Source organism: Phoxinus phoxinus (assembly GCF_949152265.1).
Source record: "Phoxinus phoxinus genome assembly, chromosome: 14".
In the NCBI taxonomy this organism is placed as follows: domain Eukaryota; kingdom Metazoa; phylum Chordata; class Actinopteri; order Cypriniformes; family Leuciscidae; genus Phoxinus; species Phoxinus phoxinus.
In genome coordinates this window covers 5,667,598-5,694,855 of record NC_136889.1, presented here as the reverse complement: position 1 = coordinate 5,694,855, position 27,258 = coordinate 5,667,598, and the positions used below count along the sequence as shown (strand labels likewise).

The 27,258-nt window shown below is 36.8% G+C and overlaps 1 protein-coding gene across 6 annotated transcripts in view; it reads left to right on the top strand.

The window, feature by feature from the left end:
* smoc2 (SPARC related modular calcium binding 2) overlaps window positions 1-26,595 on the top strand; it is a 36,339-nt gene extending 9,744 nt beyond the window's left edge. For 2 of the 6 annotated variants that reach the window (XM_079634383.1, XM_079634385.1), the window contains exons 2-13: window positions 3,127-3,289; window positions 6,066-6,172; window positions 6,914-7,013; window positions 7,839-7,883; window positions 10,941-10,991; window positions 11,267-11,338; window positions 14,497-14,683; window positions 16,539-16,621; window positions 22,532-22,631; window positions 23,128-23,375; window positions 24,690-24,727; window positions 24,953-26,595. In XM_079634383.1, the coding sequence (XP_079490509.1) occupies window positions 3,127-3,289; window positions 6,066-6,172; window positions 6,914-7,013; window positions 7,839-7,883; window positions 10,941-10,991; window positions 11,267-11,338; window positions 14,497-14,683; window positions 16,539-16,621; window positions 22,532-22,631; window positions 23,128-23,375; window positions 24,690-24,727; window positions 24,953-24,976 (1,218 nt within the window). In that variant the 3' untranslated portion in view covers window positions 24,977-26,595. Of the gene's footprint in view, window positions 1-3,126; window positions 3,290-6,065; window positions 6,173-6,913; window positions 7,014-7,838; window positions 7,884-10,907; window positions 10,992-11,266; window positions 11,354-14,496; window positions 14,684-16,538; window positions 16,622-22,531; window positions 22,632-23,127; window positions 23,376-24,689; window positions 24,728-24,952 lie in introns of all 6 variants that reach the window. The other 4 variants (XM_079634382.1, XM_079634384.1, XM_079634381.1 and 1 more) reach the window with 3 other exon arrangements.
* Window positions 26,596-27,258: the final 663 nt, after the last annotated feature.

Here is a 27,258-nt window from a genome sequence, read left to right as displayed (position 1 = left end):
TCAGTGTTAGCCATGATCTCAGACAGCGTGAGTCTGTCAGTCACAGACCGGCACACACAGACCCCAAACATCAAACTCCAGACATGAGACCCTCTTATTCACGACTTTATGTTCATTCATTCATAAATATTCTGAATTAAGGGTAAAAAGCAGCCTGTTGTGGCTGAGCAGAGGATGATGAAGAGGACTGTTTGTCCTTTTGAAACACATTTTCTGTCACACATAGAGACAGGATGTACTGCTGCCAATCAAAACTAAACTGAAATCGCGAAAGGCCAAGTGCAATAATTAAACCTCAAAAGGGATGTGATTTAATTAAATAAATATATTGCTCCCATGCATGTTACAAAAATAACTGTGTGGGCTGAGAGATGAACTACAAAAAGTGGAGTTCACTTTTAAGGTCAAGTACAATGGGAAAATAAAATAAAATAAAAATAACAGAATAAAATAAAAATAATAATTATAGTGACACCTAACAAAATATATAATTTAGCTGTGTGGACTGAGAGCTGGAAAAAATGTTGATACAAAAAAAGATTTGTAGGTCAGGTAAAATGTAAATGCAAAATTGGGCCCTTTTTCATTAAGTTTGCATTTGGCAATTAAAATAAATAAATAATATTAAATAATGAATTGAAATGAAATTAAGCAAAAGCAACTAATACAGATAACTGGATTGAGAGCTTAATACAATTTGAATGTGAAACGGGTTCTTTTTTCATTGTTTGCTTTTGAAATAATAATGACTAAGTCAAGCAGTTCATTTACATGTAAAATTTTAGTAGTAAAAAAACATTGTGGTATATCTAAAACAAAGCAAAACAAAACATCTTGATATCAAGAGAGCAAGGTGGCCAACTCAAGTACAATTACACTGATCAGAGACTGCTCTTTTATAGCTCCAGAGACTTAAAGCTGTTTCATTCAAGCATCACCTTTGTTTCACATATTTCTCAGAATGTCTGAGGAAAAATTAAAATAGTCATAAATGAGACAATTGCTACCATACAGGAAGAGTAGAGCGATAAAATGATTTGTATAGCAGCTAGGAAGAGTTTATATTGAGAGGTATGACTTTTGTATTGACTAAGGTATCATGGCAAATCGGAACATAATTTCAGATAGAGTTGAGAAGCGTTTTAGGATAGAATTTATATATATATATATATATATATATAATTCATAAATATAGGCTCAAATGATCTGATCTGCTATTCACATTGATTCTACATCTCTATTTTATGTTGTTATTGTAGAAATTTGCTGGGAAACATCTGAGACAAATAAATCCTTAACAAAACATCACCAAGATCTTAATTTAGTCTTCTAAGCTATGAGAGGAGAAACCTCTGAGCAATACCACTTTCCTCTAGAAACACACATACAAGGGCATTCAGAAGAGAAGGATTTATTAACCAATAACAATTTAGCAAAATTAAGTAAAAAAGGTCAGTTTTGTCTCTGTACTCTCAAAACACCTATTCCAATAAGCGCACACACACACACACACACACACACACACATATTCATCAACTCTAGATTTACGATCAGAGCTGTCTCCCATCGCCAGGGGCCGAGGGCTGATCCTCAAACCCCCTCTGAAACCATCTTCCAGGTGCAGACTTCCCTCACACACACACACTCACAGAGAGAGAGAGAGAGAGAGAGAGAGAGAAAGAAAGTCATTTGTAGGATGTCAGCCAGTGCTAATTTCTGAGTGGGTAATGATCCTACCCATCAGCTTTATATGAAGAATCTGTTTCCTTTCAACACTACTTTGATTTGTTTTCGATGTTCCCCGCGGCTGATTTATTGGCCACAGGTGAGTGTGCTTGTGTGTGTGAATACCTTTTCAAGTTATTCTTGTAATCTCCAGGTTAACCGATTATAACTCATCCAAACATTAAACACACACCTGTGCAGATAATGTCCCGACACAAAGCAAGTCGATTTCCTGTCCACTCTTGAATTCGTCGATGAGGTGATGTTTGCAGTGTCGTTGAACGTGCGTTGGTGCACAAAGAGCAAAATACACAGTATTCAATCAATGTGAGTGTGCGAGTTGTTTGTGGTCGTACCTGTGCAGGTGTGAGAGTGACAGACAGATAAAAGATCTGCACGAGAACCCGTCAGCACCTCTGCCTTTCTCCCACAATCCCTCATTCACAAACAAGACGTGACACGGGATGGGAGACGTGGAGGGGTGTGTGAAGGCTTTTTGTCTGTGTGTGTTTTGTTTGCACTTGTGTGTGTGTATTAATCACTAAATGAATGTGATGGAACAATGGAACAGTGTGATGAGCTCAAAAGATGCCAAGCCCTTCACTGGAAAGTGGCAACTATCCCGAGCCCACCAAAAAAAACATCATAACAGTATAACATAATATAATAATTGGGTTTCACTTTATTTTTATGATCCTTTTAACACATTCTGTTAGTTTAGTTATAAGTAATGTTGCACCTACATGTCTACTAACTCTTATTAGAGTATTAGTAGAGTAGCAGACTGGTAGGGTTCGAGTTAGAGTAAGTTGACATGTAGTTGCAAAAGTTACTTATAGTCAACAGAATGTTCATCAAAATAAAGAGTTACCAATACTTGAAATGTATTTGTTTGCACAAAAATAAAAATAATAAGTGTCATCATATGTATCCTTCCTGGAGATTACAACAAGAAAAAATAATACAGATTTAGATTTTTTTTCGTCTTATTCGCTCTTGAATGGTTTAATAGCGCTTGAATAAATGATAGCATCATAATGTTACACTAGACAAAAAAGCTGTGTTAATTGTATTACATATTTGTAATATTTTAAATGATTGCATGTGTTAACACGTTCATTTTGACAGCCCTAATAAATCTAATTATAATTGATTTAATAAAATTGATTCATATATATTGTATTAATATATTTAAATGTTATATTAAAATTATATTATGAAATTATATTTCTATTTAATTTTTAAAAGTATAATTTAAAATAAAATCTAAATATAATGTCAGTTTAAATGTTAAAATATACTGTTAAATATAAAAAAACTACTTTGCTATGTATTTTACAGTTATTAAAGAATCACATTTTGCTTAGTAATATGCTAAAATCTTTCTGTCTGTCTTTACAGTTTCTGCGTGTGGAGCAGGATAAAGAATGCAACATGGATTGTTCCGGAGCTCCTCGCAAGCCGCAGTGCGCATCGGACGGACGGACCTTCAATTCCCGCTGCGAGTTTCTCCGCGCAAAGTGCCGTGACCCTCAGCTGGAGGTCATCCGAGGCCAATGCAAAGGTCAGAGTTCACCAATCATGCTTGAGCTGCTGCTGGTTGGCCTGATGCCCTTTGTGGGCCAGGGTCGAGGCGAGCAGGGTTAAATCCATCAAGGGATAAATGGTTCTTTGACGAGACAGAGTGGGATTTTATAGAGTACAACGCATTATCCTCTATGACGTTTTGAATTGTGCTCTTAAGAGGCGTTCACACTAACAGTGATTTGTGACAACAAAGTTATACCTGAACTGAGGCGACACGATTGAGGCGACACTCCTTATTTTCCGTATCAGAGCATCCTAAATTAGAAAGAAAGTTTGTTTAAAATCAAATATATAATATAATCATAATATAAAATGTAAATAAAAATGTTTTAACTTACAATTAATGCCTCTGGAACAACTTTTCTTTTCTCATGATGTAACCAAGGCCACAAAACATAACATCAAAACCGGATGAATCAAAGTAAGTTAGACGGTGTATTCATTTCCTATTGATTGCACATGCCATTTTATGTTGTTTATAAAATCACTATATTTGAACTGGGAATTGAATAGGAAAAATATAGCAGTATTTATGACCGGTGAATTTGAACTGAATACAAAATTTGTGCTTTTCAACAATTTTGAAACATCTTTGCTCGGGGTAAAGATCTTGATGGGGATCTTGTCCATGTAAAAATAAATGTACAGTGTTGCATTCATATCTGTGAAAGATCGGTGGTCATTTGTATGAGAGAATGACAAAACACTGTCAGTACCCACAGAGGTCAAAGGTCAGGTGGCTCTCAAACGCTCTCATTGTATTAGGCTCGGCCGGAAGACTCTCGTGCCCTTTATCTTTTCTGTTTCTTTCTTTCTGTCTGCCGTTCACTCTTTCTTTCTCTACTAGTAAGCACAATGTGTCATTCTTACATTGGGATTAAAAAGGGTGAGAGAGAGAGAGAGAGAGAGAGAGAGAGAGAGAGAGAGAGAGAGAGAGAGAGAGAGAGAGAGAGAGAGAGAGAGAGAGAGAGAGAGAGAGAGAGAGAGAGAGAGAGGAAAAGAGGTACGAAACGAGTATAAAATGTTTCACTAAAAAGAGAGTGAATGAAAACCAAAAAGGAATGATTAGATTGTAAAAAGAAGTACATGCACAATTTAAGAAGTACATTTAACTGTGCACACATATAATAAATGTTAAATACATAAATAATAATTGTTCCTAGGCATAAAAATACATCTTGAGAACCTTTTTCGTTTGCTCTGACCTATTTTTACATTTTTCCACTCTGGAAACACTCAGCGATCCTTCCTCCTTTAGTTAACATATTTACTTAACACATTTTCCAGCATCCATCCATTTCGATAAGCAAATGCCATGATACTCTAATAAGCAATAAAATACATAATACACACAACTATTGCATACGTTTAAATAGACTGAACTATATTTTAGTTATGTTATTCATTACTGAATGATATCCATATATATTTCTAGGCTGGCATTAATATATCACCAGCAATGCATTCTGGGATTGTCTTACCCAACTTTTTTCATTGCCTTTATTTTCGCCCTCACATGCCATCCCAGACAGAAAGGGTTTTAATGATTTTCCCAGTGGAGTGAGTGAGTTTGTCTCCACTGAAATTACATTTCGAGGCTGATGAGCTCTGGAGGATTTTGTGCCCAGCTACATCATCGACATACACACATATTCACAGACACTTTACAACCTGCTGGACACCATCACCTCACACAGACTCAACACGGAGATATCCGTGATCCTTTCACCGCTGGACTGGCTTAGAGATACTGATGACTCCAGACTGTTGATCCAATTCCCAACCACACACATGGATCCACCACTTCCGAAACATCTTGAATTATTCTGTGTCTAAGAGGTCACATGTCACTGCAAAAGAAACCAAGTCTTATTTCCTGCTTCATTTTCTTTCGCCATTACCATTCTTTCCTTTCCTTCGAAAAAATTAAATAAAAAACACCAGTGCCACATCAGTCAGAGAGAGAGGACGCCAGAGGACTCGCCTGTCGGTTTGAATTTAATGCACTCGCTCTCTGTGGACTTTCTGTTTTCTATATTACACTGACACGATGAGCAGAATAGTGACTGTGTGTTTAAAGTGTAATGATGGGAAATAAAGGTTAAGGTTATATATAGAAAAGAGGATGGACAGAGTTTGTGAACAAATGAATCATCAAGTTTATAGTACTTTTCAAGGTCTCCAAAGCAGAGGAGTCCTGCATTTTTAAAGGGGCTCAAGTAGAAGTCCTGATTGATGATGAGTGTATGAAAGTGGGAAGATAACGGAAGAATTTTCCGTTTACAACAAATTACGGTAACACTTTATTTTACAGTGTCCTTATTCCAAGTTAAATGTAGTTACTGTATTAATAACTATAAATTATGCATAGTTACATGCAATTAACCCTAATCCAAACCCTTTTCCTAACACTAGAGTACGTACATGTAGTTAATTACTACGGTATTACTCAGTACTTAAATGTGTAATTACACTGTAACACAGACATCTTAAAATAAAGTGAAACCCAAATTGCCTATTTGGACTGACCAAATTCAGACACGTGAATTATTTCTGCCATTTTTTTTTACTTACAAGAATTTTGCATCTTAATTTTCATTTATACAAAATATTTTATTTTGGAAGCTGTATTTAAAAACTTTTTTAATGGACTCGACTCTTTTGCTCCAAAGCGTTCCATTTCTCACCTCATCCCACCTAGATGTTGGGAGGACAGTAACTGTTGATTATAATAACATGTTTCGTGTCTCCAGATACATCCAGGTGTGTGGCAGAGAAGAAATACACAGAGCAGCAAGCTAAGAAACTCTTCCCACAGGTGTTCGTACCTGTCTGCAACCCTGACGGAACATACAGTGAGGTAAGAGACGGACGGACGGACAGACAGATAGATAGACAGACGAATAGATAGATAGATAGATAGATAAAGTGAAACTCGAAAAATTAGAATATCGTACATTTATTTCATTAATTCAACTTAAAAGTTGAAACTAATATATTATATAGACTCATTACATGCAAAAGTGAGATATTTCAAGCCTTTATTTGTTATAATTTTGATGATTATGGCTTACAGCTTATGAAAACCCCAAATTCAAAATTAGAATATTGTGAAAAGGTTTTCATAAGCTGTAAGCCATAATCATCAAAATGATAACAAATAAAGGCTTGAAATATCTCACTTTTCATGTAATGAGTCTATATAATATATTAGTTTCACCTTTGTTGAATTACTGAAATAAATTAACTTTTGCACGATTTCTAATTTTCACCTGTAGACAGAGATGACAGACAGACAGATGATAGACAGACAGATGATGGATGGATGGACGGATAGAGAGATGATATATAGATAGATTGATAGATCAGACTGACAGACTGACAGACAGACAGACAGACAGACAGACAGACAGACAGACAGACAGACAGACAGACAGACAGACAGACAGTTGTATGACATATTAATTGTTTATGGTTCAAGAAACCTTAAAAAAGTAGATAATGTAGGATATTGTACCTTTAAGGATTTCACTGTCAAATGTCTTCATTTTTCTGCCACTCTCTCGGTTTTGTTCTATTTTCTTCTGTATTTGATTGACAGGTTCAGTGCCACAGCTACACTGGTTATTGCTGGTGTGTAACACCGAGTGGAAGACCCATCAGTGGCTCAGCAGTAGCCAATAAGAAACCCCAATGCCAAGGTACAACACATTACCTCAGCTGTTTTTTATTTATTCCAATGCATTCTTTAATCACGTTTTCTTTGTTTGCAAAAGAGATTTTCACAGCATCAATAATATTCCAAAGTGATTCCAAACTGTCTTAACCTTGATGACACGATCTTGATGTTTTGGCACATAAAAGTTAACGAATATAAATCAAGAGACTAAGGCACCCAGAGCTTCTTACACAAGCTGTAAATGTGGTGTCTAAGCCAGTGAGAGCACTGAGCAATGCCAGAACAGAGCTAATCCTAATCTACATAAACTTTTCAGCATAACAATACCACATAACCAAAGCCACATGCAGTAAACTATCATAGAACCATTGAACGCACAAAACTGAAACTCTATCACTGCAGGCCATGAGTTCCTGGATCATAACATCGTTGGCTTGGCTTTGTACAACAACCACAACTTCACTAGAAAAGGACCAATTAGATTTAATTGCACATGCAACAGCTTAATCAGTTAGGTCTGGGGGAGCATCACAAAACAAATGTGCGTTTGGCAAGCGAAGCGGCCGAGCTCAAACATTCTTGCTCTTTTACTCCAAGATAGTGTCATATGGCTTTTACCCCCTGCCGTCTCCATAACATTATCATGTTCCCCTGTAGAGCTTAAAAGATAATTAAAAACGTAAGTCACTTTTCAAAAATAAAATCAATCATTCCTGGAACACTTGATCGGCGCCGGCATATATTTGAGCGTTCAAATTTCTAGTCCAGTTAGAACGTACAAAATTCTAGGTGCAGATTTGCTATAATGTTAGCGTGAGTAACCTGTGATTGTCCTGCTGATTTACAGGGTCCAAGAATGGTAAAGTAAATCCGAAGGATCCAGGAAAATCAGGTAAATAGCCTCATTGATTCCTTTTGATTTGGTAAAGACTTTCATGAGGGACAATCTGTACTGGCAGCTACGTTTTAATGTGTGTGTGTGTGTGTGTGTGTGTGTGTGTGTGTGTCTGTACTGCGAGTTACGGCTTGCCATTCCAATATTTTGTGAATTGAGAGTGCTGAAGTTGCTTCAGGGCTGAAAGTAAATGGTCGTATGTTGGAGTCGTTAAACAGAGAGACGATGTAATAACAGCCTTTGCCTTTCACAGTCGTTAAAACGGAATCGAAGGGCTTCACGGTTTTGTCATTGTACCGCATTGAACATTAACCACTTCACCTGGACGTCATTTCTCTTCTTTCCAGATGAAGACCTTTCTCATGCACTACTAACGCCACTGATTTCCCTCCTTTCACAAAGCAGAAGAGACCACCTGACTTCTAGATAATCACCTGGTTTTTGTTTTTGTTTTCCCCTCAGTTTTTAAGAGGAATGTCCTTTTCAGTTGAAACCCTCAGCTTGGGAGATGTGAAGGTTTTTGTTGAAGTTCGTTTCTTAGATGTCTTACCTATTCTGAAAAGCTTATGATTTAAAAATTAGTTTTAATGATTTTATATACATTTACAAAATGGCTAGGTATACATACATGTAAAACAGGTACTGTAATATAATTAATAATTGAATTGTGTTTAGAAACAGTATGCTTGCTGTTGATTGAGTCACCAGGCAAATTAGTATTTTGCTTGCAGTTATGTAATAAAATGCTAAAAAAAAAAAATGTATACAATCACTCTAATTCATTTAAAAAAAGTTCAAACATTTTTTAACAAACTTCCACATGAACTGAATCTGTTTCAAATATAGCGAGCTGCCTCAAAACTCCCTACTAGATAGGGGACAAAGTGAGAAAAATAAATATACATGAACACATATACCATTAGATATGAGGTTATATATTAAACATGATTAATGAAATATTTATTATATACAATTATTGTAAGCTTTAATAAATATAAATTAGGGGGTTAGTAAAGGCCTAATGATGCATTTTTGTAAGACAAATATCCATATTTATAACTTTAGCTTATAACAAATAAATAAAAACGTATGACTTCCGGTAACAACGTAGTTCCAGCGGAAGAGTGACCTCTGACCCGGCGCATGACGTATTGACGAACGTGAACGTGCAGAGGATAAAGCAAAATAAAACACCGGTCACAAATTAAGACTAAAACGAGAATTTTTAAAGAGAAATGTGTGAGGAGCTTGAGTTTGTTGTCCAGCCCTATTTGCTTGAACCGCGAGAGGCGTCTACTCTCATCTAAGCTGACGCTACTCCTACATTCTACGTCATGCGTCGGGTCAGAGGTCAATCTTCTGCCAAAACTGGACTTGCGTTACCGGAAACCAATGATAATTAAAAATATTTTGGGTGAACTAACCCTTTAACTGCTGATGCCAAACTCTACTGAAATCAATTACATTGATTGAAAACGTTATTTTGTTAATGTATTGCATTCCAAATCAGTCACTCATGCTACTGCCAATATATCGTAACCATACAGTATAAGGCAGCTCACTAAGTCTTGGAACTGATCCACTGTCAGAGGTGCGGCCAGGTCAGCAGTGCACATAGCACCATGATGACCTGGTTTCGTGTCTTGGGTCATTTCCCGATCCCACGCCTTCTCCTTCTTCCCACCATTTCCTGTTGCTGCTGGGCCGTCCTATGAAATAAAAGGCAAAAAGCCACAAAAACATAGAAAATCATTGATGTGTTGAGCTACACTGACATTTTAGAGTCATATAAATAACAGGGTCGGATCTCGTAATGCTTTATCACTTCATCAGAGTGCTGACAGTGACTGTTTCCCAACTGTTTCCTAAGGAAGCACACACCAAAAGAGAGAAGGGGCAGTTTGTCTTCTGGCCTCTGATGAGTTAATGGTGACCCTGCCGAGGTTAACCACACCTGCGGCTCTCAGCATTTAGGATTCCTGTGGCCAAAGCGTCTAACAGTCTTCCTTCATCCATGTCTGATACGTCCACTCTGCGTGTGTGTTGGCATGTATTCTTGCATGCCTGTTGTTCAGATCGATAAAGTCTGAACTAAACAAAAATATATATATATACATATATATATTTTTTACAGGGAATGGGGTTTATTTATGCATACAGTGTCCAACATTAATGTTTTGCCAGAGACAGTTGACCAGACATGAATATTTCTCACCAGTCATGAAAATGTATCTTGCATTATTATTTATTTAAAAATACATTATTGTTGTTATTTATTATTTCATTTCTTATTGTATATCATTATTATTTCTTATGAATATAATATATTATTTCTTATGAATATAATATAATATAAAACTCCCACGCACGGTTCAATTTCGACTTAGAGTGGGTCGAGTATACCGGCTCTCCAAGTCTCCATCTCACAGTCAAAGTACACCAGTCACAAAAACATTTTGACATATTACATAGTGATTTAGTTGATTCCACTTACCAGATGTGGCCCGGATCTGAGCCGGCACCATGTGTCTGTCTGGGATGTGAGGATATATTGCCATAAAGTTCTGAAGGGGAAAATACTTCCTTGATAAACAATTTTTCAAAGCATATTTCTTAAAAAGCCATGTATTATGTTGCAGGTCATTCTAAAGTTACTGGCAAACTTGTTTTTTACTCACTTCAGCCATTTTTTTACTCACATTTGGTGCTTGGAGTCTTTATTTTGGATGCAGTTTGCATTTATTTAACATCTTAAAACATTTACAGAATTCTGTACCACTGAACCACACTGCTTTTTGCCTTTATAAAGGCGTTTTATGGTGTCAAGCTAAGAGATTAAATGTTTGAATTGTGTTTTTCTTTCAGTGATTCAGTTATAACCACTAAACCTCCTTCAACCCTTTATCTTTCTTCTCTGTTTTATAATGTTTCTCCATCTCTCTAATCTGTCCTGACCGGGCAATGTGCAAATGCTTCATGGCTCATGTGATGTGACTGTCTAGCTGACACTCGTAATTGTAGTTTCCTTGCAAATCTTCTCCATTCTAAACGCAGATCCTTCAACGGTTTTCGCAGTGGAATCCCAGCCGTCCGCCGATGAGGAAGGTGAGTGTCACTGATGCCTTTAAATGCCATTTAGGTCAAGCGGTCACTACACTCTTAGAAAAAGGGTTGTGTCGGGCACTTCAAATAGAATCTTTAAGGGATTAGTTTGAAATAATTAATGTTTTTTTCCTTTGTTTTTAATTGTTTTTAAAGATATTTATCTTTATGTAGAACATTTTTGGCATAAAGCCTTCTTTAAAATTGAGTCAAGAACTCTATTGAGTGTATGGCTTGGAACAGAACTTATGTTTTGTGCATTTGCGTGTGTGTTTTAGACATCATCGCTCAGTACCCTACACTCTGGACAGAACAGGTCCGCAGCAGACAAAACAAGACCAAACCACTATGTGAGTCACAGACACGTGAGTTTTTCATTTATATTATTGTTATTGTTTTAAGAGAATAGAAAGAGAAAGCAAAAGAGACATAGGCAGATTCTTATCTGTCAGTATTATGAAACTGTTGCTATAGTGGCTCACGACACACACACACACACACACACACACACACACACACACACACACACACACACACACACACACACACACACACACACACACACACACACACACACACACACACACACACACACCAGCTCAATGTGGCACTCAGCCATTGCCTGACATGTTGATCTAATGAAGGAATCCAGAGATGTCATTAAAACCCATCTGGGAAAAAAATGACGACATGAATCTAATAACAGATCTAATTCTGATGACATTATTACAGAGTTTGTGTCTATGTGTGCGTGAATAGCTTGATTGTAAAGTTGTCTTGATTTACAATCAATAAAACGTCAGCGCAGTGCAGTGAACGCTGGTGGTTTTGATTACGGCTGATTCGTTGAGGTCTAAAGGGTGATTATCACTATTCAGAGAAGCTCGGAGTAGAACTGAAAGAAAGACAGAGAAAAAGAAAGGATGTGGGGAAAAAGCATTTTCTAAAACAATGTTCACATGAAGCCAAAGACCTGACAACACCACAGAGAAAGAGAGAGAGGATAACTATAAAAGGATGTGGGCGAGAGAATACAATGCATAGCAATGCACTAAATACCATTCAGAACAGCTTTGCAAAAGCGTAGCAACACCCAGGTAACTAGGGCTGCACAATTTATGGAAATTTTATCACAAAATTTTCTCTCCCTCGTTTCCTTTTCATCTTTCTTTTTTTTCACTCACATAATCTTGCATGCATTAGATGAGGCGGCTCAAAGCGTTGCTGGAGAGCTGTGTTGTGGCACATGACATGATTGGTTCCTGATGCAGAGAAATCTCACTGAAAGGTTGTGCTCCATATGGATCATTCATGTGTTTCGGGCTGTCGTCCTGTGCGTGCATCTGAGCCTCATGGCTGACCTCATGCTCAGGATTGAAAGAGAGCACTAAGATGCCACTGTTTTCGCAAAACTATGTTTTATGCAGCGATTCTCTGCCCAAGGTCGCGATCTTCATTCAAAGGCAGTGCAAAGCACAGGCACAGAGGCAACGTGTAAATATTTATGCTGGTCGCAGAAGCCCGGTGCAGTCCTAATGTCATAAACATTCCTGCAGGCCTTCCATAAAGCACAAGCTCTCACTTTCACTCTCTCTAACATGCTGTCCATCCATCTCTCCATGGCTGTGTCTGAGGCATCACAGTCCGCTCAGTCATTGACTTCACAGGCAATGTTCTTGTATGCAGGCACCATCATGTCAAATGAGCTTTAGAGATAACTATGTTAGGAACCATTGACGACGGGCTGTTGAATTATAAGAAAATAATGCACACCCGTGACTCGTGAATACATTATTTTTGAATAATTCAATGGACCAGAGTCAATTATTCCGTTATATACGGTTACCAAGATGTTGTATTTCATGACATGTCAGGTTTTTGTCCTTAAACGCTCTTGTGTGTAGCACTAATTACTTACGCATCTCATCCCGAGCCTACATTGTTAATTCCAAGATGTAATTTTATAGCTAGTAACGGAGGCTTGAGCTGGTTGATTAATGCAGTCATTCATTCAGTCAGAGAGAGAGAGAGAGAGAGAGAGAGAGAGAGAGAGAGAGAGAGAGAGAGAGAGAGAGAGAGAGAGAGAAAGAGAGATTACGCGTGTGTGAATTACCTGAGTCTGTGCATCTCTCAACAGTGCGAAACTGTACGTTTATCTGCTTCAAGAATAGTGCTGTTATTACCTCGCTACAGTCGCTAGTGAGAAATGTCAGAGGTTTTAAGTTGCTAAACTATTTTACTGATAATCGTCAGAGCAGCGCTGACAAACACATTTCATGTTTCCATGTGTGTGCGTTTCAGTGGGAGAGAGAGAGAGAGTATGTACTTTCCCTACATAATAAAAGGTAATTTTATGGCAAAAAACATGGAACTAATTTGTTGTTTTTATCTTATTTCACCTGGTCAGTGTCGTTGTGGGTTTTGGTTATTTTGCTGTTTTAGGCTGTATGAACCTTTTGAAATAACTTAAATAATTTGGCGAAGTAATATGGACATGTAATGTGGTCAAGACCTGCCTGGAACTACTTTAGCTGTTTGAACATTCGTCAACCAATCAGATTCAAGCAATCAACAGCCCCATATTATAAGATTATTTAATGGATACAATGCTTATTTATAAATTTTTTGCATTTGCATTCTTTTAACCCGCTGAATCACATGTACATGATAATGGGATATATTTAATGATTACAATTCTTATTTCTCAGTCTAAATGAAATCACAAGTTTAAAAAAGTGACAAATTTACATTCGTATATTAATAAGTTGCAATTCAATCAATTAGTTCCGATTCAATTTCAATTTAATTGAATTTAACTCATTTAAATGTATTATTAATTCTTTCAACATCAGACGGCAATTTCATTGTTTTATCCAGAAAAAAGCACATACATAGAATCCCGGGATATGATATCTAATGAATACTGCAGTGCTTATTTCTTAGTATAAAATTCCTAAGATTAAAAAAAAAAAAAATCAATTTTTACATTCAATTCGTTTACATAAAACTGCCAATTAAAATGTATAAATTTAATTCAAATGTGATTAAATGTATCAATTACATTTTCATTTATTATTAATTATTTTAGCATCTGACAACATTATTCTTTTATCCAGCCCAAACACACATACAGGATCATGGGATATCACAGGCAGTGATGGATGCATCTATGCTGCCTTCCAAAACAATCTATATTAAGACATCTTAGTAGACAACATACGAGTCAAACACTGGGGTTTTGCATCCCTATTTAGATTGTAGCTTGTTCGTTCTGTTCCTCACAACCTATTCAAAAGACTTATATATTGTGCATTAGTCGTATGTACTTCTTTTATGGAAATTGTGAGGTTTTGTTTTAAGCTTGACAGCTCCTGGTCACTGTCTACTTTCATTGTACAGCAACACAGATGCTCAGCCTCTCTTCACCACAGAGAACACTGACACTTACTCACTCAAATTGTGTCTCCTGCTGTTTTTCACTCTTTTCTTCTGTCTCACTTTACCTCAGCGACCTCGTGTGATCAGGAGCAGCTGTCGGCACAGGAAGAAGCGAGACAACATAAAAACGAAGCAGTTTTTGTACCTGACTGCGCCCACGGTGGCCTCTACAAACCCGTCCAGTGCCATCCCTCCACCGGGTACTGCTGGTGTGTCCTGGTGGACACTGGACGGCCCATACCTGGCACATCCACAAGGTAATGTACTTTGCTTAAAAAAAAACTTGTGTACCGGTAGTGCAGTTCTGTGATCCACTTTTTTTACAAAACATCAGGTGGAAATTTCTCCAAGTACAACTGCTAGGATGTCATTTCACCATGTCTCTTTGACATCAGCTTCAACAAAATGTTATTTTAAACACTTTAAAATACCTCTGGCGCCTCAAAGAAACAAATCCGTCCTTATTTAGTTGCCAAAATACAACTTAAGCAGTTTGTCTCTATTGAAAGGAAAAACCCACCACTTGGCTTTTAAAATGGTAAGTGCCAGTCGACTTGTTCTCTTACAGTACATCTAATATACACTCGGGGCAGGTCTCTTTATGTGACTTACTATGGGGTACAAAATTGAGCTTTGGAGTCTCTTAGGGGCCAATACTTGGCCCAATCTCATTCAGTCTCTTTTAACATTTAGATTGCATCTTGATGAGAACAGTATCCATGAAGCTAAATATACCATTAAATCATGTCGATTAATCACTTATCTCCTAACATGCACAACCAGCTCAAATCTGATCAAGAAACCTGGCAGAATGACAAAACATTGTGAGTTTTTGTCAGGGGTCAGTGACACCCGCTGTATTCAGGGGCACCTTTAATGAGTGTAATGGAGTGATGCTGTGGATTTCAGACCATCGCCAAATGTGGTATTGAGTTAACAAAGCCTCAGGCAGTGTGCCAGACAGCGCATTAGAGCACGCATGGAAGTGCTACCTTCCCATCGCCCTCCTCTCTCTCTCTCTGTTCCCTGGGCAGGTCGCCTGGCAGTGATTGGAGCACATTTACTCTCCTTATGGGGCCGTAGATGCTTTTCTAGTCTTACACTTACTTTTTCTTTTTGTCCACTTTTCTCTCATCCCATTCCTCTGTTTCCGGCATCTTGAGCCAACCTTCTAGTGATTGCATCCTAGTGCACTCGATAGATCTGTGAAAGGAGACAGACAAAATGACAGATAGATATAGATAGATAGATAGATAGATAGATAGATAGATAGATAGATAGATAGATAGATAGATAGATAGATAGATAAAATGAAAGACAGATCGATCGATAGATAGATAGATAGATAGATAGACAGACAGATAGATAGATAGATAGATAGATAGATAGATAGATAGATAGATAGATAGATAAAATGAAAGACAGATCGATAGATAGATAGATAGATAGATAGACAGACAGATAGATAGATTGATAGATAGATAGATAGATAGACAGACAGATAGATAGATTGATAGATAGATAGATACACTGACAGACAGACAGACAGACAGATATATAGACAGATAGATACACTGACAGACAGATAGATAGATACACTGACAGACAGACAGACAGATAGATAGATAGATAGATAGATAGATAGATAGACAGATAGATAGATAGATAGACAGACAGATAGATAGATAGATAGATAGATAGATAGATACACTGACAGACAGACAGATATATAGACAGATAGATACACTGACAGACAGACAGATAGATAGATAGATAGATAGATAGACAGATAGATAGATAGACAGACAGACAGATAGATAGACAGATATATATAATATATAATAATATATATATTGCAGTGTTTTTATCAATATTTATACTGTGATTAGTGTGATATTGATTAAAATATTGAAAGAAAAGATCACAACTTCCATTTTATGCTGGCTTTAAGAAATGCTAAATAAAAAATCTACATTACTTCACGTTGACATCCTCATGGTACTGTACAAAAAAAGGTGGAATATTGGTGGAATATTTTAGCTGTTGGACTCGTCTCTGTGTAAACAATAATGCTTTGTTTTTCACTTTTGTTTTTGTACTCTCTTGCTGTAGATTCGAACAACCAAAATGTGATGGAAACGCCAGAGCCCATCCAAACAAACCAAAGGACCATTACAGGAGCAGACATCTGCAGGGTGAGCTGAACTGTGTGCTTCTGGGCAGAGACATACTTCACAAGTCAAAGCAAGAGGACAACTTATAGAAACAAAGCTGCAAAAACAAAAAACAAAGCCTTTTTTTTTTTTTTTTACCAAACAATAAGGAAATAAACGAATAAATGTAAAAACATTTAAATAACATTTTTTTTTTACACATTAGCTATTGTTTAATATGTGCACTTACGGCAGCTGTTTGATTATAGATGTATTTGATATACATTTTCATACTTATTAATTTAGGAAAAATGCATGTAAACAAAACGCATGGATGTCTGTATGTTTGTGTTTGCATGCGAGCTCAAGTGTGCACAGGTATGTGTGTGACATCTAGAGTCTAAAACCATCTCCTGGTTTCCCACGACCCTGCGGTCCGCATAGACGACAAGATGTTAACAGATCATCTCACTGACGAAAGGGGAGGTAGAAAAGATAGATTACAATAGATAGCACGAGCCTAGGAGGATGACAAGGAGGGATGAGTGTGGGGGAGTGGCTGTGATGAAGAACAGAGCGAAAAGGAGTGGAGGGCAAAGATAAAAAACAGCAAAAAGGAAACGAGGGAGTGACTTCCATTTCCACCATGAATTTATTCGTTGATTAGACTAGATTTCTGGATGGGGACTGTGTGGCAGAATCATGTTGTTGACAATATACAATACCAGTCAAAGGTTTGGTGTCTGTAATGACGTTTTTTTTTTTTATGCATACTTCTATTCAGCAATTACACAAAAGTGGCAGTAAAGACATTTATGTTACAGAAGATTTAAATTTCAAATAAATGCTGTTCTTTTGAACTTTCTATTCATCAAATAATCCTAGTAGAAATGTACCACAGTTTACACAAAAAAGAAGCACAACTGGGTTTTTTTAACACTGATAATAATAGTTCATGTTTATTGAGCAGCAAATTAGCATATTAGAATGATTTCTGGATCATGTGACGAACACTGATGATGATGATGCTGAAAATTCAGCTTTGCATCACAGGAATAAATTGGATTAATATTATTTATTAAACATTTAAAATATTATTCTATTAAGCATATTAAAATGTAAATATAATTATAGTAATATTTCACAATTTTACTGTTTTACGCAGTAAACTGTGTTACTGTGTTCAGCCTTGGTGAGCATCAGAGACAAAAACATTAACACTCTTACTGACTCCAAACGTTTGAACGGTTGGTTAAAATGAATAAACATCCAGAATATTAATGTAATGATTTTAAAGATTTGAACACCTTAGAATCAGTGGAATATATCAGTGACTATATTGAAAAGTTTGATTAATTAATTTGCGGTTCATTCGAATCAGCTCATTTCAGAGCAAATACATAAATGTGAAAAAACAAGTATATATTTATTGCTCAGGCCTAATAACCACCCTTACAAAGATGTACTGTTGGAATAATACTCCTGCAAAGCTGTATTGTGGTACAATACTGTTGGAATAATACTCTTGCATTTTAATATCTACCATAATACTGAATGATTGCTATGCGCCATGGTATTTACAGCACATGGTACTTCTAATACCATGGAAATACCGTGGTACTGTTTTGTTAGTGTAAGTACATGAGAAATGCGTTTGTGCTTTGTCTCCGTTCCAGAGAACAGATTCTAGAGTAACCCTGGCCAGACTTTGACTAATAGGATTATCTTCATATTTTAATTAAGATTAAGTGGTGAAATAGGCTTTTGAAACAGTATGAGGTGTGAGAATGTGTGCGTGTGTTACTAATGTGTGTTATATTTATGTGGAATCAGACAACACCTCCCTTTGGGAATGTCTTCAAATGTAAAAGTTCATTTTTATTATTATATTATTAGTCAATAAGGCTGATACATTTCTTTTCGATAAGAAGACATAATCGCATAAAACGCACATAATCTAAGTTGGAAACACATTTACTGAATAAATCCCTTGATGCGCAACAAAAAGCTTACGTGGCTTTGCCTCAACAGAGGATGTGATTGGATGACTGGATAATTAGATAAATGGATAATTTCATTGCACAGCATCTCAAATATTGGTTTGATTATTCTGAAATGAGCAAAGGTCTGTCATCAGAATGATTTAATATAGCTAATATTTAATATAATGACCTCAGAAGCGTCTCACACGATCGCGCTCCCAAACACCAGGCATCCGAACGCAAGATAAAACGACAGCGTTTATTTCGTCTGTGCGCTCTGAGCAAGTCATTTCTGATGTAGGAAAAAAGAGCCAGTGTTTCTTCCCCGATTGCAACAACTTCCATTTTTGTTACAGATATTTTGCGCCAATTTTCCAGGAAGTGACGATTTCGTCTCTTGAACACATGATGGAAACGCTGCTTTATTCGCAAATGTTTTATGCGATTTTCCAGTTTTGTGCATAAGTTAAATTTGCAACTTTGGATAGACTTGGATAGTAGTGCAATTATTTCAATTGGACTCCAGTGCTCAATTAATTTATTTTAATTTAATATTGTATTGATAAAATATTGTATTCCATATGATGGCAATATGAATCTGTACTCTATAGTAGATATGACCCAGCTTAGTATGTCTGAGATGCAGATGAATTGCTGGTCTGCTTTGTCATTGGGCGCTTTGGTAAACATTGTAATATCTCAATATGTTAACAAACAAGCCTCTGTTCCTCAGGTGTGTGTGTGGACGTTCAGGCTGCCAGCAGCTTGTGTACAGGTGCGGCTGTGTGAGCAGTTCTCTGGTCACGGCTGGTTAATTGTGGTGTAGAAGGGGGGCTGATGGGGGCCGGCGGCTGCTGGCAGCTAAACGTCCACAATCCACTGCCAATACCGCAATTCTCATGACTGTTGCAACTTGAGAGTTTTTATGTAAGATCCACAAGCTGCGGGATTCTGGGCAACGCTGAAATGTTGTAAAATGCAGGATCTGGATGGGTTTGCTCAGTGAATTCTCCCTCTGCATTTTAATCAGGTGATATAGCTTAAGAGATACAAATAAATATCTAAATGTTTTTTGATTTCTAGTGCTCTTATAATTAGAAGGGTCTTAAAGGGATAGTTCACCCAAAAATGAAAATTAGCCCATGATTTACTCACCCAAGTCATCCTAGGTGTATATGACATTCTTCTTTCAGACGAATACAATCGGAGTTATATAAAAATGTCCCGGCTCTTCCAAGCTTTATAATTGCAGTGAATGGATGTATATATTTTTGAAGTCCATAAAAGAGCATCCATCCATGATAAAAGTACTCCACACGGCTCCGGGGGTTAATAAAGTTAAAACTTTATCAACTAAAATAACTAGCTTCCGGCAGACGGCCTACGCAAGTCGACTTAAGCCACTACGTCACGTAACACTTGGCGATGTATGACGTAGGATGTAGGAGTAGCGTAAGCTTTGACGCCTCTCTCGGTTCAAACAAACAGGGCTGGTCAACAAACTCAAGCTCCTCCCACATTTCTCTTTAAAAATCGCTGTTTTGGACTTCTAATTGGTGACTGGTGTCTTGTTTTGCTCTATGCTCTGCACTTCCGCGTTCGTCATTACGTTATGCGTCAAGGTCAAGTGTTACTCTTGTGCTGTAAATCAATGTGTATGGGCGTCTGCCGGAAGCTAGTTATTTTAGTCGATAAAGTTTTAAATATGAATATTTTTCTTACACGAACGTATCGCTTCACTTTAGAAGGCCTTTATTAAGTGAAGTTTTGGATTATTGCAGAAAATAAGCACTACACTTGCCAGAAATAAAAAGCTAAAGTTAGGCTATAAACAAACTCCATCACGGTCAGCTGTCATCGTCACCATCACCAAGCTTCTGACAACTCTTTCAGTCTATACTTAAAAAAAACAGAGTTAAACTTAGTATTCTTCGCAAGAGCACGATTATAAACACAACGAGGTTGTGAAAGTGGACTAGTGAGTATGATTTTTCATGTTCGGCTGATGACGTTTAATGTCCGACAACCTCTGTAGTGCCACTTACACACTTGTTAGTAATCCCCCATTTTAAAAGACAAGTAAAAGCTTAGCACAAGGGGGTAACACTGGTGTATTTTATCTTGTATAATACATTGTGAAAAATTCAAACTTATGTGAGGGTTTTGACCTACAAAAATACGTAATCCCTGCAGCAATCTATTGGACTGCCTAGCAGGTATTATTTCAATATACTTGTCAAAATAATAGCTTGATTTTTTTTTACCAAATTGTGCAGCTTGATTATATAAGACACATTTTAGGCTGCATTTCCTCTCTTAATAAATTCTCAAAAGGTCAGAAATGTTTGTTATTGAGCGTCTAGACTACACTGGACTTGATGTAGTTTTTATTGAAAAAGCGAGAAGAATGCAGTCCCTTGTATGAACAGGTGGGACGGATATTTTACTGTGTCTGGTCTCAGTGAGGAGCAGAAAGTCACGCAGATCTTCAGCACGACACTCACTCACAAACTCTCAGCATTCTGTGCTCATCTTGTAAACCTGTACACTTTTCTCCTCCTTTCTCTTGTGTGAGGACTGTTTACCTGAGCACACACACCTGTTCACAAGGACCTCTCACACCAGAGAATCTGTTGCCCCTGGGCCTGACCATAAACAGCCCAGCATGTGAAGATACACACACACACACGCACTTACACACTTTCCCTTTCATTATTTGAACAGATAAATGGATATGAGAAAGAAGGTTTAGTGTGTTAAACTCCTTTGGCTTTTCAACAGCCAACACTGATATCTAAAGAGCAGGTTGGCCAATATACTGTACATGTTTCATATTTCATAATACATAACACAAGCAACTGATATTAGATGGACACAAATTTGCTGAAATAATAATAAAACTTATTGTACACCGGATTTACTTAAAAAAAAATAATTGGCATGAAAATAATGCCATAATCCAATAAAATCCTAAAAATAGGCTTCAATTTCAGTATGCAAAATATAATTTCTCCTTTTTTTGTGGTGAATTATGACCTGGACATGTTTCTGATAGGTTTGTGGGTTTCACCCAAACTTCCACAGACCACAGTTCCCACACACAACAGACTTTTACCTGTGACCATAAACCTAAATCATCTGTTTGATTGGCAGCTGTCATCTTCCTCAGACAGGATAGGGGAGGTCGGATTTTTACGATAGGGCGGCGAAGAATCTCTCAAGCCGCAACATAGTTTATCTCCTACTCTCCACAATCTTTAAGTGCAGTTGGTGTAAAACAGTGAAACGTCTGTCAGCTTTACATCTTCCCAATGTTTATTGGGCCACCTATTGCGCCAGTACCCAAAATAGCCACTAGTAAGAGGAGCATAATATGCTAGCGGATCATATGATCTGATATCCTAACAGAACCATATATCATCAATATCTCATCAATTTTGTTGATTCGGTGCTCAAGAATCATTTCTTAATATCAATGTTAAAACAGTTGTGCTGCTTAATATATTTGTGGAAACCATGATTGTTTAGGATTATTTGATGAAGGAACAGAATTTATTAGAAATAGAAATTTGTAGCATTATACAGGTCTTTACGGTCACTTTTAACCAATTTAATGCGTCCTTGATAAATAAGAGTAAAAAATTGTTTAATGCTCGCAGAGTTACATTGACAAAAAAAGGGAAGGTGGAGGCTTTCGGAGAAACTCTGAAAGCACGCTGCAAACTGCAGCAAACATTGACCAACTATTTAAATGTTGAGCAACAAGCTCATTGGCTACAGATGCAACAGGAACCAATCAGCTTGTGCCATGTAGTTAGCAATGTGATTTCAGGTTGCAGGTTGCGTTAAGGACCCATCAGTCTACACCATCAACAGTTTCATGACAGAACTTGGTATTTATGCCAAAGTTGTATGCAGTTATTTTGAAGGCCACGGCTCTTTTCGTGACTCTTGGGTCTATCTTTTTCAGGATGTCCTGGGGAGAAGAAGACAGAATTCCTGACGAGCGTGTTGGACGCGTTGTCCACTGACATGGTTCATGCAGTAACTGACCCGGCCTCTGCCGGCAGGTAAATGAGAGACCATTGACACATTAAGATGTAATGGACCAGTTCATAAAATTAACTGACCCTTCCTACTGTGTGATGTACAAAGATTTTCTTAATTCATCAGCTGACTGACTGGAATACTTCCCAGCTAACAGGGTATTTTCTCAGAACGTTCTGGCAAGGTTCTTTCAAAGTTATGAGCAAATGTTCCTCCAGTTACATTAACAGAATGTTCGTTCAAAGTTATCTGGTCTTTTATAACGTTATCAAAACATTAACATAAAAAAATTATTTATCCATCATTCACGGAAAGTTTTTTGTTGGGAACATTAGCAAAATATTTTTATAGAACATATTTTTGTCAGCTGGGTTGAGTACTTAAAGTATATATAGTACTTCACTATGGAAAGATATTTTAATACACTGCCAGTTTCACAGACATTTAACCAGAAAACTATGAGCATGTAAACATGTTCTGTGTTTGCTTAAAATTTGTTGGATTTTTTTCTTCATTCAGAATGTCGGAGCCAGACCCCAGTCATACTCTGGAAGAGCGAGTTGTTCACTGGTATTTCAGTCAGCTTGATAAGAATTCCAGCGGTGATATCGGAAAGAAAGAAATCAAACCATTCAAGCGTTTGCTGCGTAAGAAGTCCAAACCCAAGAAGTGTGTGAAGAAGTTTGTGGAGTACTGCGACATCAGCAACGATAAGGCCCTGTCTCTACAGGAACTGATGGGCTGTCTGGGTGTCACTAAGGAAGAGGGTGAGTCTCACTGCTTCCTCATGGACGACCCAGATGTACGGGCATCTAGAGTTTGCACTGCATCAGAGAACGCTGTGAATACTTTGATTTCAAATGGTTTGCACAAAAGTTGTTTATTTTACAGTGTCCTTGTTACATATGTTACATGTACTTACCATAGTAATAACAGTAAATTATGCATAATTACATGCAATTAACCCAAAACCTAATCCTAATCCTACCCTAACCCTATAGTAAGTACATGTAGTTAATTATTATTACTCAGTACTTAAATATATAATTACACTGTAACAATGACACCTTAAAATAAAGTGTTACCAAAAGTTGTATACACTTTTTGATGCAATTTAAATGCTCCATACACTACTGGCATAGCAACCTACGTGCTTTTAAAAAAAAATTAAAGATCGAGAATCGAATCGAACCGTGACCTTATAATCCAAAATTTTATCCAATCGAGGATTTGGAGAATCGTGACACCCCTACTCGTTATTTAAATTGTGTTAATTTTGACCAAAAAAAGGTTACATAGTGTACCTTTTAATCCTGTGATGCAAAGCTACATAGCTCTTCAGTGTCACATGATCATCGCTGATTTACTGCTCAAAAACCATTTCTTATTATTATCAATGTTGAACTCAGGTGCTTTATATTTTTGTGAAAACCGTGATAATTTTTTCCCCACGATTCTTTGATGAATAAAAAGTTCATATAAATTAGTTGAAATAAAAATATTTTGTAACATTATGAATGTCTTTACTGTAACTTCTGATCAATTTAAAGCATCCCTACTAAATGCAAAGTATTAGGTAATTTCTTTAAAAATATATATATATATTTCAAAGTTATTTAAATGTACCTTTCCCTGATGCAAGCGTCTATTGACCAGTACTGTGTTTGAGAGTTGACTCCAGAACATTCACAATTTGTGCAAGATCCAATTTATACATATTTATGAAAAAAATATTTTTTCCTTTTAATTAGGAGTTTATTTCTCAGAATTCTGACCTTATTTCTATTACCGTAGTATGACATGTTTTCTTATTTTAAACTATCTCGTTAGAGTTAGAACCAGTTTTAGAAATGAGTAGATTCACAGAATAAACTCTAGTGCGCAAGCGTTCGAACTGTTTTCTGATTGGAGATACTGACAGTGCGCTTTATGAGCTGTACGAGATTGTTCGAAGACTGTGTGGTCGTTTTAATTGACAATGAGTGTTTGCGTTTGTTTAATAACTTTCTCAGAAACAACCCGTATTGCTGTCATGTAATGGGAAACAGGCTTGTAAAATGTTCTCATTGCTTTTTCCTCAGGGGCAAAAACAGGTGAAGGCACAACATCTAGTAAACTGGTGAGTTAGTGTAGGTGGCAGTTAACATTCACAACATGCATTCCAGGGTTCTCTCCCACCTTTTTTTTTTCTTTCTTCTTTTTTACTAAGCAGTAGATTGAAACCAATTACCAAAATACAAATGGGAAATTGCATTTATAAATGACGACAAGAGCAAGCCATTGCTTTAGAATACCATTTTCCTCATTGTCTGACTTTAATTTTCACATTTGCCTATATTTGCAGAACCTGTCAAAGAAACAAGGCTAAAGTGGCCGCCGCGATCGTTCCCGCTCCCGCCCCCACCAAAACGACAACGGAAACCATAGTCTTTGCACTTTGTACTTTAAAACAATGTAAATTCACTTTGTAGAAAAAAAATAAGGTATTTAAACAGACTGCTGAATATGTGAATGATTTAGTTAGCATTTTTATGTCCTTACAAAAACAACAAAAAGAATAATAATAATTTAACACATACAATGTATGTGTCCTTTGTGAATCTAAAATGAGTATACTTTTCTAAGTTGTACAAGTATTACATGTTGCATTTGTCAAGGCCATCTTTTTTTGTTATGTATTTTCTTTGTCTTTTCTTTGACTAATTTCTGGATTTTTTTGTAATGCATCTAAACAGATTTTTTTTTAGAAGTCTTAACATTTTTTTAAAGAAGTTTTTTTTTATCAAATCCCAACTACTGCCTGCAGATCATAGTCCTGTACCACACATGGAATGGGAGACAGATAATTTTTGTTGAAAGTGCTTCATGATGATTAGAAATAAAGAAGTCTTTTATAATATTTTGTATTCTTGTTAATGTAAGAGTGTGTAAGTGTACATTTCTCCACAATCATTAAATCCACATGCATGAGCTGTGAAAAAACCCACTTTCATTCTAAGTTGATATCTTAAATGACATCTGACAACTAAATTGAGATGCACATGTAAATGCTCCATTATTCAGTTTTTTCCCCAACATATTCTTGAACTAGAGCTCCATATTTCCATCAGTGACCTCAAACTGACCTCATTCCTTTTCCTCCGGGTGTTATTTATGATAAGCAGATCTGGTGCTGGATCTGTGAGATTAGAAGGCGCACTCTCTGGTTTTTAACACGGCGGGGAACATAAAGAAGGGGATCAGTTATTGACACTTCAAAGATGCCAAGTTCAGGATTTTAAAAAGATACCCCAATCCTCCATTATATCAGTGCTTCCCACTGCTGCAAAAGAGATGGTGTAAGAGACTGAACATAAGGACAGGGAGTTTAATATTCTCTCCCACATTAATATACATAATAAAACAAACAATTAAATAAATTGAATGATTAATTCATCCGTCTTATATGGTAGTTGGGGAAAAAAACATAGGGAGATTTTAATAAATAAATAAATGTCTTATGCACTAGTATGAGCTGAATTCACAATCGCTTCTCAAGAAAATCCTAAATTGCATATTGCTCTAAAGCAATGATCAGCATGAAGTATGTCAAGTATGACAATACTCCAACACTAACTGTACATGGTGTATTTTTGTGTATCTTAAATGTGTTTTATTTCGGCAGTAGTAAGATCTGAGCCTTTTATGTGTGTGTCTGTGTGTGTGTGTGTGAGATTGTGTCGACAATGTGTTTCTCATTAATCCAGCACCTGTGCTTGACTCTACATTCCCATCCTGCAGTCAATACTCAGTTCATCTTCCAACAACAAACTAAACAGTGTAAACAATTCTACAGCTGGCATAAAATACTTTCCTGTTAGAATCTATCTATCTATTAGGGGTGTCGTGTCACAATATGTCGCAATACAATAATGCAACAATATGTATCGTGGATCGTGACAATCTGTATTGTGTATAGTTCACCCAAAATAAAAATTACTGTGTGAGAAAAATTCAAGTTTACAGAGTTTTAGTGTCAGTACTACATTAAACTGCTATACATAATGTTGAATATAATGTATAATAGTGCTATGGGGGAATATTTGTCGGTCCTGATAATGCCAAATGTCTTATTATGTTACCAGTAAAAAGTGGCCTACATTATTTTAAATATATATAGCAGTGATTCAAGCAAAATCGCTGATTCACAAAAATAATTAGTCTAAAATAATTATGTTTTCAGCTTCAGAATTATGAATATTTTGATTCTGGTGTCACCATTATCCCGTGCATTGGGTTTCCAGCACCAAGTCCAAGCCTATTCATTTACACCCACAATGTAATACCTAATTTTGCATTTTAATCAACAGTAATTTTTTTGTTAACCTTTTACCATGTCTTGGAGTATCGCAATTATATTGTATCATGATAAGTATCGAATCATGGCATGTGGGTATCGTTACACCCCAACTATCATCCATCCTGTTTCTGTCTGATGCAGCAGTTCAGTGTGTTAGTATCTGAGATGAAGGTAGTCTTGGCATATCTCTCTCTCTCTGTGTGTGTGTGTTAACAGGTTTGAGGTCAGGTGACCCCTCCAAGCACACCTGTGGCTGTTTTTAAGGCCGGCCATTTGTTGTGACATACCGGAGAAATGCTGTAGCGTCTCAG